The following is a 15,060-nucleotide window of genomic DNA, read 5'->3' on the forward strand; positions in this document are numbered from 1 at the left end:
ATTCAATTCATTGTTATCTTTTAATTTGGCTTGAGAGAGACAGAGAAATAGAGAAAGGGAAAGCAAGCCTCCAGGTCTGGAACTTGAACCATGGCTGGCCTTAACCACTACACCACGTATTGGCCTCAAAGCAAGACTTCCCCTCCTCAGAGAGAGGTTTTTGCTATAGGGTGCTTACACACACCAAAGAGACAGAGAGAGAGAAATTGAGAAACCACGTGCGCCTCCCCTCCCCGCCGGGGAGTATGGCCAGGCCATAGTCCCTTCTCCATTCTCCTCTCGGGATCTTGGGCACGCATGTACACGCATCCGGCGTGAGTTTTGAACTGCTGGGTTCGGGACTCGAACCATGGTCAACCAAGTGGGAGTCCAGCGACGTAACCACTACACCATCTACTGGTCCCAAAGCCGAATCTTTTTAACACTTCCCTTTTTTTTCTCCATATTAATATTTCAATTACCCTGTCATACAGAATTCTATCCAAATGAAATATTTATTCTTTCTGTGGCCATAAAATTATAAATAATTAAGAGTTCTCTGTCATGAGTGTTTGGTGTTTTTTAATATCAAAATTGCTACATAATTGATAAAGCTCAAAAGTATGTTACAAATTTTTTAACACAGTATTTTTTTAAAAAGAATTATTTATTTACTTTTATTTATCCATTCGTTTTTAATTTGATCAGAGAGAGGGGGGAAGTGAGAAAGCAAGCCAAGTCCAGGACTCGAACCATGGTCAGCCACCTTAACCACCACGCCACCTGCTGGTCCTGACACACACTTTAGTTTCTGCTAAAAGGCATGAGTGCTTACCAGTCATGCCGAGGCCCTTCTTCACCTCCCTTTTCCTGGGTTTTGGGCATGCACACACTCGCATGGTGTGTTTCTGAAGCTGTGGGGTCTGGGACTCAAACCACATGATCGGTCATGTGGGGTCTAACTGCCTTAATCAGCAGACCACAGAGCCTTCCCCCATATAGACATAGTTTTAAATTTCCAAGGGGGTGCGTATGCTTGCCAGTGTAGCGGAAGAGAGTGTGCGAGTCCTTGATGGGGCACGATTACCCTGCAGGCTCCCTTCATTTCTCCATCCTGTTCGGACTCAGGGCTCGTGTGCCTTCCAAGTCTCCAGCACTGGAACTTGAATAGTTCTGTTTTGTCGTGTTTCCTATGTCCCTACGCACAGTGCTTAGTATCCTACTGTGGAGCCAGCCCTATAAGTCAAAGAAGTGTTTGTATTCATTGCCAAATGCCATGTGTACTTGCCAGTGAAGAAGAACCCCACACACACCCTATTGAGTGTGATCACACTGCAGTTCCTTCTCCATATCCTCTGTTCTGTTGGGATTTGGGGTTTGCACTTACACACACCTGCTGTGTATTTCAAGTGGCCAGAAAAGGGAATTGAACTGTGGTTGGCCATGTGGGATCCAGCTCCTTTTATTACTAGGTTTCAGGGAGGCCCTAAAATGTTTTTTTAAATGAGAGGGGGATGACCTTTCCCCTCACTGGGGGGGAGATGGGAAACAGATGGTAGTGAAAGGAGAGGTAGGAGCCACCATGGAACCTCTACTTTGAGGCAGCTCAGTGTAGAGCTATGCAGGCATGTAAGCTGAGGGACGTGCATTGATTCCCTCAGAACTGCCCGTGAGCTCCTTCATCCTGGAAGGTCACCCTGAAGTACTCAAACCCAGCTTGAAGCTCACTGTCATGCTTGCTGTCTGAAACAACTCCGCCCTCTGCTTACTGATGAACTTAGGAAGAGGAGTGGCTAACCTATCTCTCGAAGTTAGCATTCCGTTCTGTGTGGGGGAGTTTCGGACAGGCTGTCACTGTCGTGAGGCTCTGCCCCAGCTTCTGGAGTAGCTGGACTCCAGGTGCACGCCCTACCCGCAGTGCCTCCCATCCGAGCCTTGCTGTGGTGGCGAGCGTGGCCTGGTCGAGAGCTCCCAAGTCACTGGGCTCTAGGCGTGTTCCATGGCCCTGCGTTTGGGGCAGGCTGGCAGTGGCTTGGCCTTCCGGGTGGCCCCAGCCTGCCACACAGCAGGACCCAGCAGAGCCTGCTCTGGCTGGGCCTTCCTGCCGTTTTTCTTTGAACGTGCCATTTTCATCAAGTCTGAATTTATTTTTTGACAAAAGTCAAAGAACTTCCATTTACTGAAGCGATAATTGATCTAATTTTTATTTTTTAAGCTGTACATGTTATTTACTTTCTTTTATTAAAAAGAATACTGAAATAAGCACTTGTGTACCATGTGCTCAGATTAAGAATAACATCCGACCAAAGAGAGTTAAAGCCACATGTTCCTTCAACAATCATGTTAGTCTGAATTAATTTTTATAATGTAAGACTAGCTTTAAAGTCAGATCACAATAGTACTTTTTTGTTTCAGGTTCGTTCTCCGGGAAATTGGTACTTTTGATGTTTTAAAAGTGCAATGTGGTGAAGGGGTGTTGTAAACTTTAAAAGGAGTGAAAATCTGAGGAGCCTGCTAAATTTGCATGTCTGTCTTCTGTTAGAATATGTTGGGTGTGCGTTTTAGAAATGATCGTGTATGCCCTCCTGTCCATCGACCCCTTGAAGAGCGAACAAACTCGGCATAATTAAATAGGCTTGTGATTTCTCTACCTCAGCAGAACCTTCCAAGTCCCAGACACGCAAACCCAAATGCGGCAAAGGAACTCATTGCTCTCGGAATGCATACATGTTGGTTTATAGACTGCAAACACAAGAAAAGCTCAACACAACTGTTCAAGTTCCAGGTAAGTTGTCTTCTAGATTATACCAGGGAAATTGTTTTAGAATGCTATACTCAGGGACCAGCAGGTGGCAGAATGGTTACACTGCCGGACTCCCACATGGCGGACTGCAGTTTGGGTCCTAGGCCCAGAGACTTGAAACTCATGCTGTGTGTGTGCATGCCTAAAATCCTGAGAGGAGAATGGAGGAGAAGGGAATGTGGCCATCGGCTCTGGGGGGTGATTCCTCACTTTCTATCTCTGGTGAGCACACCCATCGTATAGCAAAAATCTCTTTAAAAAAAAAAAAAAAAGACGTCATGCTCAAAGGCTAGTGACAGGTAACAGATTGCTTCTCCCCCCACCCCAACAGATTGCTTTTATAACATTATAATCTAATTTTATATGGTAAGTGCTGGGGAAAGTAAACATTAATTATAAATTAAAAAAAAATTATTTTAGGTTTCTGCTATAGGGTGTATGTGCTTGCCAGAGAGAGAGAGAGAGAGAGAGAGAGAGGGAGAGGGAGGGAGGGAGAAGAGGGAGAAATGTAGAGAGGGAACATTAGAAATCATCCCCCAGGGGTACTGGCCACACTGCAATCCCTTCTCCATTCTCCTGAGATTTCTAACATGCACACACACGTCTAGCATGATTTTTAAGCTATCAGGTTCGTAATTAGAATCCTATAGTTGGCCACGTGGGAGTCTAGCAACTTAACCAGCATGCCATCTGCTGGCCCCTCAATTTTTTTTTTCTTCCATAGGGTTCATACACTTATGAGAAAGAAAGTGAGAGATTACTCCTGGGGGGATGGTCACACCACAGTCCTCTCTTCACCATTCTCATCTTGGGATTCTGGACACACACACATATGCCCAGCCTGTTTTCCAGTGTCCGGGTCCAGACTTAAGCCACAGAATCAGTCCCATGGGACCCAGCACCTTAACCAGCATGCTACCTGCTGGCCCCACAGCTTGATTTTAAAGCAGTGAGCCTTTCCAATAAAGGAACCTGAGGGACCAGCAGATGGTGGAATTGTTATGTCACTGGACTCCCACATAGTTAATTGATTCCCGGACCTGGTGACTTAAAACTCAGGCTGGTGGAAGTATGTGCATGGGGAGAGGAGAATGGAGGAGAAGGGATTTTCTGTATGGCCATTACCCCGGAAGGGGAGGGAGTTCTTGTTTCCTGTCTCTCTCTGGCAAGCGCATGTGCCTTATAGCAAAAATCTGTCCCCCCTCCTAAATAAATAAATAAATAAATAAAGGAACCTTGGACAGAACTGTTTCACTGGGAACATGGGAACATCACCAGATGAACAGCTAAAAAGTCACGGATTGTAATCAAGATATGTATTTAAAGAGGAGCTTAGTTTTCTTTTCTTTAGATAATAGAACACCTGGGAGTTTTAGTCAGTTTATAGATTTCCTAGATGAGGAAAAAAATAAAAATAAAAAGGAAGGAAGAAAAGGAGTTGTTACTGTCCTGAAGGCACTCTTTGCACTGCCCCAAGCTCTACGGTGTCATCCCCTTTGAAGTGGTGTTTCTGAGCTGTTTGATGGGTCCCAGGCCTGACGGTGTCCTGGAGGACGAGGTGGGGTGAATTCCCTCGTTATTCCAGTGGCTGCACCTATTTTTGGTTCTGCCTTTGGCTCAGAGGTCTCTAACAGAAGGGGACACCGTAGCAGGATGGTGCCACCAGGACTTTGGCCAATATTGGATACATTGTAGAGACCCTCTGAAAACCAGGATAATGTTAGTTTTTGTTTTTGTTTTTGTTTTTCTGTTTTGAACAGCCTTTCTTCAAGAGCTGGTAGATCGGGATAATTCCAAATTTGAGGAGTGGTGCATTGAGATGGCCGAGATGCGTAAGCAAAGTGTGGATAAAGGAAAAGCAAAACACGAAGAGGTTAAGGAGCTGTACCAAAGGTTACCTGCTGGAGCTGGTCTGTAAGACATTCTGGGACAGCACTGTTGCATTAAGTGCCTTCTGTTTTTATGTTCACAAGTGTATCTAAACCAACTTTTCCCTACCTTTCTTATAACCCTCTAAAGCCAGTTGATCATGCTCTAACACACTAGTGAAAAACCAGGTACTTGATGTGTAGCATTCCATATCATTTTCATTATGTACCTTTAAAATTGGGAAGCTGTTAATAAGTTAGAAAAGTTAGGTCAGCCTTTTCCACACGTGACTCCACAGACATTTCTGTTTTGTGAGATACTCATCTGTCTCTATAGAAACATCTAACTGGAGTTCTCAGGAAGCGGCTTGCCTCTTTGGTTTCTTCCCATACTTTCTGCCCTGCAGTATTAGCAGGCATTCTTTTATAGGAGTACAGTTTTTGATACCATTAGATTAACTTGAAATTTAATATCAAATATTATGCCAGGAGTAGAAAAGCTTTCCGCTTGATCCCCGATTTCTTGGAATTATCCCCCTTAATCCAGCTCATCTCTTTACTGTCTGTGTTTATTCACGTTTACCCAGTGTGTCCAAACAAACCAACTTTTAAAGGCCTCTATGCCATTTGTTAAAATACTAAGTAATCTTGTCATTTTACAGACATGACTTCCTGACACCTAACTCCTACTTACAGAAGAGAGGCAATTTAGTCCCACCTTTAAAAAAATAAACACTCAGGCTTGATTGTAATTGTGGTTTTGTCTTTTTGCATCTTAATTTTCCATTGCTACTATAAGTTTCAGGAAAAGATGAATATAAGTTGGTAAATCTGTAAGAAAAGCTTTAGAAGTTCTTTCTACACTGCATCTTATTTTGATTCTGACCTTTCTTTGTAACCTGTTACTTAACTCTGTCCAAGGGTTGGGATTATCCTAAAGAATTTGACCTTAATCTAACTGGAAATGAGTTGGAAATGAACCCATGTTTCAAATCTCTAAATTTATAGACCTTTGTTCAAAGGAGTTGGGACCTAGAATCCTATTTCCCGAATATTATTTACAGTTTCCTGTATTTGCTGAGCAAGAGAAAGGAATTTACTGGGTCTAAAATGAAATGCTGCTTTCGCCCATCTAAAACAATATGGTCTAAAGATACATGTCAAGTCAACAGTGCTTCCCACGGCTATTTTCATTTGACATATAAGAAACAGCACTTCTAGGGACCAACAGTTGGCATAATGGCTATGTCACTGGACTCCCGTGTAGTCGATTATGGTTCAAGTCTCAGACCCGAGACTGGGCATGTGTGCATGCGTGCCCCAGATCCCAAGAGGAGAATGGAGGAGAAGGGATTGTGGCATGACCATCCCTCTGGGGGGTGATTTCTCACCTTCTGTCTGTCTCTCTCTTTCTGGTGAGCACACTATAGCAAAAGAAAAAACAAAAACAAAAAACGAAAAAAGCAACATAAAATCTCTCCAAAATAAATAGCACTTCTGTTCATGGAAAATTTCTCTATGTTATCTATGCTTCTACCAAATATCAGCTATATTAAGTTTTTCCCACTTGTAGGGAACTTTTCTAGTGGTAAATCTAGATCATCCTAAAGTGATGTTACATCCCAAAGTTAAAGAACATGGTTTTGTGCTGCCAATCGAAGTCTTTTGTTACATATTCTTAAAATCTTTGTCAACATATTTAAAGGATGACTTATCCTAAAAACTAAACCTCACCAAGAACAGGAACCTTTTGGCCCTAAATTAATGTACAATTAAAATGTTTCTAGGTAAAGTGTTCCAGATATTTCTGATGCTGTGATTGTTCTAGACTTCATAGCAATGAAAACTCCTTGTTTAAAATCAGGCAGTTTTTAAATTAGAAATATCTTTGACCCAAAAAGTACATTTTCCTTTGGTAAATATTTTAACAAATTGCTTTCCCGGCCGATGACATGCTGAGGTTTCGTACAGTCCAATTTCTCCAGGTCGAGGAGGTAGATGGAGTTCTCCCACTTGGGAGCTGGTTGCCTGTCTTTGGAAGGTGATGCTCAGGCGATTTACTGAATCACAGTAAGAGGGAGGAGCTTTGAGAGCCTGCGAGGAGTCCTTTTGTGGTGCAGACCCAGCTGCCCTGCTAGAGCCCTGCCACAGGCAGGTACGGCCCGTTCTTGGGGAAGCTCTTGGCAGGAGCTGATGCAACTTTTTATAGTGATAGAGATCAGAAGTGGAAGAAAGATCTCTGGCCACGATTACTCTTCTTCCATGGATCCTTCAGCACACAAAAATGAAATTTGGAAAACTGGTCAAGTCACGAACCATATGATGTTAGACTAGAGATAAGGACCCAGTCTCTGCCCTTTTTCTTCCTCTCCTTACTGTAAAATCCTGTGTGAGTTTTCTAATCTTCATGTCTTATATTGAATTCATTTTGAGCTATTAAAAATAATAGGCTTCACTTGGAAGCTTTCTTTGAGAGACTTAAAGGGTATTGGAAAATGTTGTCTTCAAGTAACTACCTTTGAATCACATTGGGGTGGAGGGCGAGCGTCAGGGATACTTGTTCCGGGTCTGGAGTTCTGGCTGACATGCCCTGGTGAGGAGCACCTCCTGTACTTGTTCTGCCAATGTTCCTTTTCAGGGTCAGGTTTATTCTTGCAGTTAGGGGCCGATTCTGCCACTAGTCACACCTCCCCCCGTGTGGGGATCCTGGGACACTTAGCGAGTATTCCTGAGTGTTGCTCTGTATCCCAACCCTGCGTTCTCTCCTTGGATAGCCTTCAGGTCTCTCCGATTTTAATCTCTGTGACTGTTACTTGGGAGAAGAGAGTACTTTTCTCTGAGATAGGGATCATTGATCTTTGCGTTCTTCATATGCCCGGTGTATTCTGACCTTGGCAGATGAAACTTGTTGAGTAGCCTATAAAATTGGGAGATATTCTGACCAAAATTAACCATACCACGATAGACTGTAAAATGGCCACAGCCATGTTACCCATACCACATCGTAAGGTCTCCCCTTTTATATACTGTGTCAATGTGTAATTAAGTTTTCTGTATCTCTTTTCTTCCAAAAAGCTCAAAATGCTTCACATATCTTATCTTTTACACTCCACAACATCCCTGTGAGGTAGGTAGAAGGCAGGTACTATTACCTTCATTTTACAGTTAAAAGACCTGAAGCATAGAGTTTAAGTGACTTGCTCAAGTGGAGTTTCTTGGTGGCAGAACTTGGGCCGAACCTCGGTCCCAGCTGGCAGCCCTGTGTGCTTCCTCTGCAGCTGCTGTAGAGCTGACCGCTGCACGCTCCCCGTTGATGACGTGCAGCTTTAGCACAAATAAGGGATCTGACAGTTCCAATTTTTGTTTTTGTAAAAATTGAAAGGTTTTCCACTAAAAATGAGAGTTAAGTTTTCTGGATGTCTAATCCTCAGGGGAGTATGAAATCTGTCACAATGGGCTTTGCATTGAAGTCTACCCCTCAGATCTCATCGGAAGTAGTATATGATACAAATACACTATACATTCAATCTCTGTATGTTTTCTTCTATGTTTTATGCTGGGACTCACTGGAGATCTTTGTAAGTAATCAAAGCTGGCCCTTTGTCTTTAACTTTGGCTTTTAGGGAACTCTGGGACTCCCTTTCCCCAAATTAAGACTCATTTTGAGTTGTTTGGTTTTGTCTTTTAATTTTTGCAACTTCGAAATTGCTAACCACTCGATTCTAGTGTACCTCATCCTGGAACTTACTTAAAATAGGTTACTGTCTTGGTATAAATCATAACATTGGATAGATAATGACGTGGAGCTGGGTGGGGGAAAATACCTTTTCTTAATTGACATCAGTATCCTCTTAGGTGAAGAAAAGTTCAGTGGTTGAAATGGGCTTGTGCAAGTGATTATAGCCAAGGAGGTCAATTTCTAACCGAGAGTCCAGGCTGGACTCCTCGCATTTTAACTTTCAGGTATATATCACATACTTGTGAAAGGCGATTGTGAAGACAGTCCACGAAGTAACCATGGTAGGATAGGTTGTGTCCTGTGAGTCAGTGTGGAGCATGACTTGTAGCAAGCACAGTGTCCTGGTCAGAGCTCTGCTGTGCTGTCCAGCAAGACACTTCTCTCTGTGGGTTCCTCTTGTAGAATGTGGTTAATAATACCGGCCGATCTCGTCGGGCTCTGTGCAGGCGGGATGCCGTCATGCCCAGCTCCTCGATCTCAGAGTGGTGGTGAGCTAGAGCTCTGTGTCATATTCATCAGACCTCTTCCCTGAACAATGATTCTTCTGATTCTGCTGATTTTGGACAGAATTTGCCTTGTGTTTGAGGAAAATGTATGTATCACTTAGTCCAAAAGACTGTGAAAATACATGGTCTCTCTCGGTTGTTTCTTCCTTAGAGCCCTATGAGTTTGTGTCTCTTGAATGGCTGCAGAAGTGGTTGGACGAGTCGACACCTACCAAGCCTATTGATAATCATGCTTGCCTGTGCTCCCATGACAAGCTTCATCCAGATAAAATATCAATTATGAAGAGGATATCTGAATATGCAGCTGATATTTTCTACAGTAGATACGGAGGAGGGCCACGACTAACTGGTAATTCCAGATGTCTTATTCTCTGCTTAAGAAAAGAAATCATTACGTCTTCATCCTGTGGTGGTTATGAATGAGGCTTTATGGTGATAGGACCCAAACCGTGCCAGTTCACATGTTCCTTAACACTTTGCAAAAAAGAGTTGCTAAATCAAGTAGCAGTTAAGCAATAGACGTTATTCACAGAGGGTTTGTTTCCCTCCCTCCCTCAAAGCAGGCAAAATAGGACCTTTTGGAGAAAAGCACCTGGTTGTAGGTTGATAGTCTTTAGTAAAAAATTACTCAAACCCTTGTCTGATTGAGGCTTCCATATTGAGGCAGCTTCTGACAGTGTGGAATCCAAAGGTTGCTACTTGGATTTTAAATGGCAGTCACCTGATTGCCCTTTGAAAGCAGAGGTATATAGAAAACCTCATAGTATCCATAGTCTGGCTGGTTCTGGCTGCCTGTCTCTGAAACATTTTTCTTTTCATTGAACAGCTGACAATACAGGGGTCTCGCCAGCTATAGCTGAGGCTAAAGGAAATTGCATGATCTTTCCCTCCACCCTTTTCCTCAAAATTAAATGCTGTTTTTTGATTGTGTACAACTTAGTGTCTAAAAACTGATATTCAGACCTTCTCCTGTACGTATCTGGAGTTTGGTTTTTGAATTTCTGTTTTTGATTTGTAAATAATAAACCAGGCAGTGAGATCGTTCAAAGAATTATATTTCACATGATTCCTAGAACTTCTGTTTAATAGCAGACTCTTCATTTTCCTTTCTCTGACAGTATTCTGTGCTTTAGTGTTTACTTCCATGTGAAGATCATTGTTACGTTTATAGGTGTTAGATATACTGCCCCCTCCCCCCTTTTTTTTTTTTGGAGAGATTTTCACTGTAGGGCGCGTGCGCTCGCCAGGCAGACAGAGAGAGACATAGAGACAGAAAGCGAGAAATCACCCCCCAGGGGGGATGGTCACGCCACAATCCCTTCTCCTCCATTCTCCTCTCGGGATCTTGGGCACGCACGCACACACGCCCGGCATGAGTTTTAAGCCACCGAGTCCGGGACACGAACCGCGGTCGACTACGTGGGAGTCCAGCGACATAGCCATTACGCTAACTGCTGGTTCCCGATATACTGCCCCCTTTTAAAGCCTCTGTTATTTGATCTTTGTTTTATAAAATTGGCATCTAAACCTAGCACTGTACTTTGTGGTGTAGGTAGGGTTTGTGCGTGTGTATGGTATAGGTTGTTTAACATATTTATCTTTCACTGTTTTCATGCAGATGGCAGTGTTGTTGTTGTCTTGTTACCTGTGTCACAAAACCATTTAGGGTATATGCCAGTTTGCTGTGTTGTCAAAAGTAGTGACTTTGGTATAGAGCTGTTTTGTGGATGCTGAAAGCATTTTCCTAACGGGACATCTGTGTGTGGGTGAGACTTATTTCTTCTCCTTCTTCCTGGCCTCTAGTGAAAGCCCTCTGCAAGGAATGTGTAGTGGAGCGCTGTCGTGTGTTACGTCTGAAGAACCAGCTAAATGAAGATTACAAAACTGTTAATAATCTGCTGAAAGCCACAGTAAAGGGGTATGTTGCACAGCCTATAATAAACTGAGAAGTTCCCAAGAGGTATTAGCCATGTAGCTTACTGAAAATAAGGAGTTTGGATTTTTATAAGGGTGATGAAAGCGGGTGGCAGGCCAACGAACAATCAGTTGTGCAGTGATTTCCCTGTGGCAGAGCTGAAGAAAGCTGAGTAGGACCGCCTTTGTGACTGTCCTGCGTGCGTGTGGCTCTGAGGCCCCACCAGACTCAGACGGAGTGTGAGCCTATGCTCTGCCACAGAACTGTATAAATTTGGGGGTGAAATGCTTGATTTAACATGTCTCTGTTCCACAGGAATGATGGATTCTGGGTGGGGAAATCCTCCTTGCGCAGTTGGCGCCAGCTAGCTCTTGAACAACTGGATGAGCAAGATGGGGACGCAGACCAAAGCAATGGGAAGATGAACGGCAACACCTTAAGTAAAGGTAACATAGCAGCCGCAGTGGTGTGGCCCAGACGGAAGGCCCTGGAGGAGGCCCTGGGTCCGCGTCTGGAGGTCTCCTGCTTCGTGCAGGGCTCTCTGCACTTGCTCGTGATCCAGGCCTGCCGAGGCTGAGGGTGGAATACGGGGTCAAGACCCTTTTGGGTCACATGTCTAAATAAACTTGAAAAAGTAACATTTTAAATCTGTATAGAGATCATTAAGAAATTATAAACATTTATTTTCAATAAAATTGGCTGAAAACTCATCCTTGTAATTTTTTTAGATTTTTTTGCCATAGAGTGCATGTGGTTGTCAGACAGACAGAGACATAGGGGAAAAGTAAGAAACCACCTCCCCTCTCTACCCCCGCCGGGGAGGGTGGATGGTCATGCTGCCATTCCTTCTCCATCCTCTTCTCAGGATTTTGGGCATGCATGCACTTGGCATGTTTTTCAGGCTGTCGGGCCTGTGACTCAAACCATGGAATCTGCCGAGTGGGAGTCCAGCGCCTTAGTTGCCTTGCCATCTGCTGACCCCTTTAGTAGGTTCTTGCTCATAAATTCTTTAGATTTTCTTGAGTGATCTGAAGCAATGCTTTCAAATAAGAAATCATATTATAGTAAATCAACCACTAAATTTAATAATCAATATTTTATAAGATAGCCAGGGATATTAAGGCATTGAAATGATTTTTATATTTAAAAGGAGACTGGTAGTTTGATCATATTTCCTAATTCAGATGCTAGTTACCCATAAGCAGGGATCCATAGGCAATTTTTTCACTTAGTTTTATTTCCAAATATTAGTACTTATATACACACCTTTTCAAAATTATTTTAGTAGTATTAAACTCTTTCTAGGAAAATTTTGTGTTTTTCTTGTTTATTTTATTTTTTATTTATGTATTGTTATTTAAAAACTTGCTATAGGGCACATGTGCTTACCAGAAAGACTGGGAGAGAGAATGAATATGAAAGAGCAAGCCACCAGGTCCAGAACTCCAACTGCCTTCAGCCATATGGGCGTCCAGCACCATAGCTACCACGTTACCCGCTGGCCCAAAATTCTGTATTTTCTGCATTCAGGCATCTTATACCATATTTAATTTTTTAAAAGAATTATTTATTTTAATTTGACAAGAGGGACAGAGTGAGAGAAAGAAAGAGAGAGAGAGAGGAAAGTGAAAGCAGGCTGCTGGGTCTGGGACTTGAACCATGGTTGGCCATGTGGGAGGCAGCACCCTTAACCACCACGTCACCTACTGGCCCTGTATTAAATTTTTTTTTTTTTTGGAGAGGCTTTTGCTATAGGGCACTTGCGCTCACCAGAAAGACAGAGAGAGAGACAGACAGACAGAAAGTGAGAAATCGTCCCCTAGGGGGGGATGGACATGCCACAATCCCTTCTCTTCCATTCTCCTCTTGGGATCTTGGACACGCATGCACATGGTGGGAGTCCAGTGACATAGCCATTATACTAACTGCTGGTTCCATATGAACTTTTTTTAATCTAAAAAATATTTTTAAAATTGTATTTATTATTTTTTAAAGAATTATTTATTTATTTAATTCCATTTGTAATTGTTACAATTTTTTAATTTGACCAGAGACAGAGAGAGAACATGACAGGGGGAAGTGAGAAAGCAAGCCACCAGGTCCAGGACTTGAACCTTAGTTGGCCATGTGGGAATCCAGCACCTTTAACCATTGGACCACCTGCTGGCCCAATTTTATTTTTTATTGTTATAGGGTTCATGTGCTTACCAGAGAGAGAGAGGGGGAGAGAGGGAGGGAGGGAAGGAAGGAAGGAGGAAGCGAGAGAGAGAAAGCGAGCCACCATGTATGGGACTCGAACCACCTTCAACCATGTGGGAGTCCAACGCATTAACCAGCACACCACCCACTGGCCCAGAATTCTGTATTTTCTGCATTCAGGCATTTTCTACTATATTAATTTTTAAAAAATTTTTGTTTGAGCGATTTTTGCTATAGGGCTCGTGCGCTCGCCGTAATGAGAGACAAAGAAACGAAAAGCGAGAAATCACCCCCCCAGGGGGATGACCACACCACAGTCCCGTCTCTTTCACTCTCCTCTTGGAATCTTGGGCATGCACTCACACATGCCTGGCGTGAGTTTAAACCACTGGGTCTAGGACTCGAACCGTGGTTGACTATGTGGGGGTCCAGCGACGTAGCCATTACACCATCTGCTGGTCCCACTTAAAAAAATTTTTTTAAATTGTATTTATTATTGTTACTCTTTTTTAAGTTTGCTATCGAGTATGCATGCTCACCAGAGAGAGAGAGAGAGAGAGAGAGAGAGAGAGAGAGAAATAGAGAAAGTGAGAAAAGTAAGAAAGCAAGCTACCAGGTATGGGTTTTGAACTGAGGTCAGCCATGTGGAGTCCAGTGCCTTAATTACCATGCCACCTGTTGGCCGCTATCAAATTAATTTTATTTGGTATGGATCTTCCTATATTACTACGTTACTTTTTGAGGAAAATAAAAACACCAAAGCTACCATTGGTTTTTAAGCTCCTTGAACTGTTCTTTTTTTTTTTTTTAATAAGAAATACTTATTTTATATTATTATTATTTTTTCATACGAGTTTTGCCAGAGAAAGACAGAGAGTGAGAGAGAAAAAGCAACCCACCAGGTCCAGGACTCAAACTGAAGTTGGCCATGTGGGAATTCCACTGCCTAAACCACCATGCCACCTGCTGGCACCGAACTGTGTTCTTTTACCCTTGCAAATTCAGGGAATTTTTTCCTTTTTGATTCAAATATTTTGTTGTGCTGTATAATTTATGAACTTGGCGTTACTTTCAATTTTATTGTCCTATCAGTAGGAAAACCGTACTGTAATTTCAGTAGTAGCACATGACCTAATACTATTTATTTGTAGCTCTTTTTTTATGTAAGAATTATTTCATTTAATTTTTTAATTTACTATTTTTTTAATTTGACCAGAGAGAGAAAGTGAGAAAGCAAGCCTCCAGGTTTGGGATTTGAACCTCAGTCACCCATTTGGGGGGTCCAGTGCCTTAACCGCCATGCCACCCGCCAATTCCTCGTCTCCTTTTCTAAAGGTTTTTTTTTTTTTTTTTTTTAAGGTTTTTGTCATAGGGCATGTGTGCTTTCCTGAGAGCGAGCGAAAGTGAGACATCACCCCAAAGTGGGGTGTCCACACTGAAATCCCTTCTCCATTTTCCTTGCCTGGTATGATTTTTCAAGACACCAGGTCCAGGACCCCAACCTAGTTGGACATGTGTGAGTCTAGCACATCATCCATCACACCATCTGCTGACCCTTCGCAGCTCTTTCGAGTCTTTCTATATACTGGTGGTAGAGGGACTGAGTGGGGAACAGTGGTAAGTGTGACGTTCTGTAAGCCTGGGGCATATGAGAAGCGTCCGGCTCCATGTTCGGAGACCTCCCTCACATCGCCAAGCCCGCGAGCACCCATGATCTTGGGCTGGCCGAGGCTGGAAGTGTTGGCAGTGCTGTTTCTCTGTCACACACTCTTGGAATAAATAAATAAATAAAAAGTGTTAGCTATTTCACCGGAAAAAAAACTACGCACTACTGTCCTCGTCTCCTGACACTAAGATTGCTTTATTTGATCATGGTCCTGGCATATACAGCATAGACAGGTAGGAAAAACAGGGATTGGACCAGAAATTAACGGGAAAAAAAATTCTTTTTATCTATGTTTAACATTAAAGGTTAAGTCCTTATTTCCTTTGCCTTGAAAGCTTTCTGTTCACCTAAAAAGAGTAGGTAGGTGAAAAATGACATGACACGT

The 15,060-nt window shown here is 42.9% G+C and overlaps 1 protein-coding gene across 5 annotated transcripts in view; it reads left to right on the plus strand.

Annotated features, from left to right (window-relative positions):
* USP48 (ubiquitin specific peptidase 48) overlaps positions 1 to 15,060 on the plus strand; it is a 123,875-nt gene that overhangs the window by 73,872 nt on the left and 34,943 nt on the right. For 3 of the 5 annotated variants that reach the window (XM_006145170.3, XM_006145172.3, XM_014586528.2), the window contains 5 exons: positions 2,636 to 2,764; positions 4,543 to 4,692; positions 9,047 to 9,244; positions 10,699 to 10,813; positions 11,126 to 11,256. In XM_006145170.3, the coding sequence (XP_006145232.1) occupies positions 2,636 to 2,764; positions 4,543 to 4,692; positions 9,047 to 9,244; positions 10,699 to 10,813; positions 11,126 to 11,256 (723 nt within the window). The remainder of the gene's footprint in view (positions 1 to 2,635; positions 2,765 to 4,542; positions 4,693 to 9,046; positions 9,245 to 10,698; positions 10,814 to 11,125; positions 11,257 to 15,060) is intronic. The other 2 variants (XM_006145171.3, XM_006145173.3) reach the window with 1 other exon arrangement.

Source organism: Tupaia chinensis, unplaced genomic scaffold, assembly GCF_000334495.1.
Source record: "Tupaia chinensis unplaced genomic scaffold, TupChi_1.0 Scaffold000146_1, whole genome shotgun sequence".
NCBI classification, from domain to species: domain Eukaryota; kingdom Metazoa; phylum Chordata; class Mammalia; order Scandentia; family Tupaiidae; genus Tupaia; species Tupaia belangeri.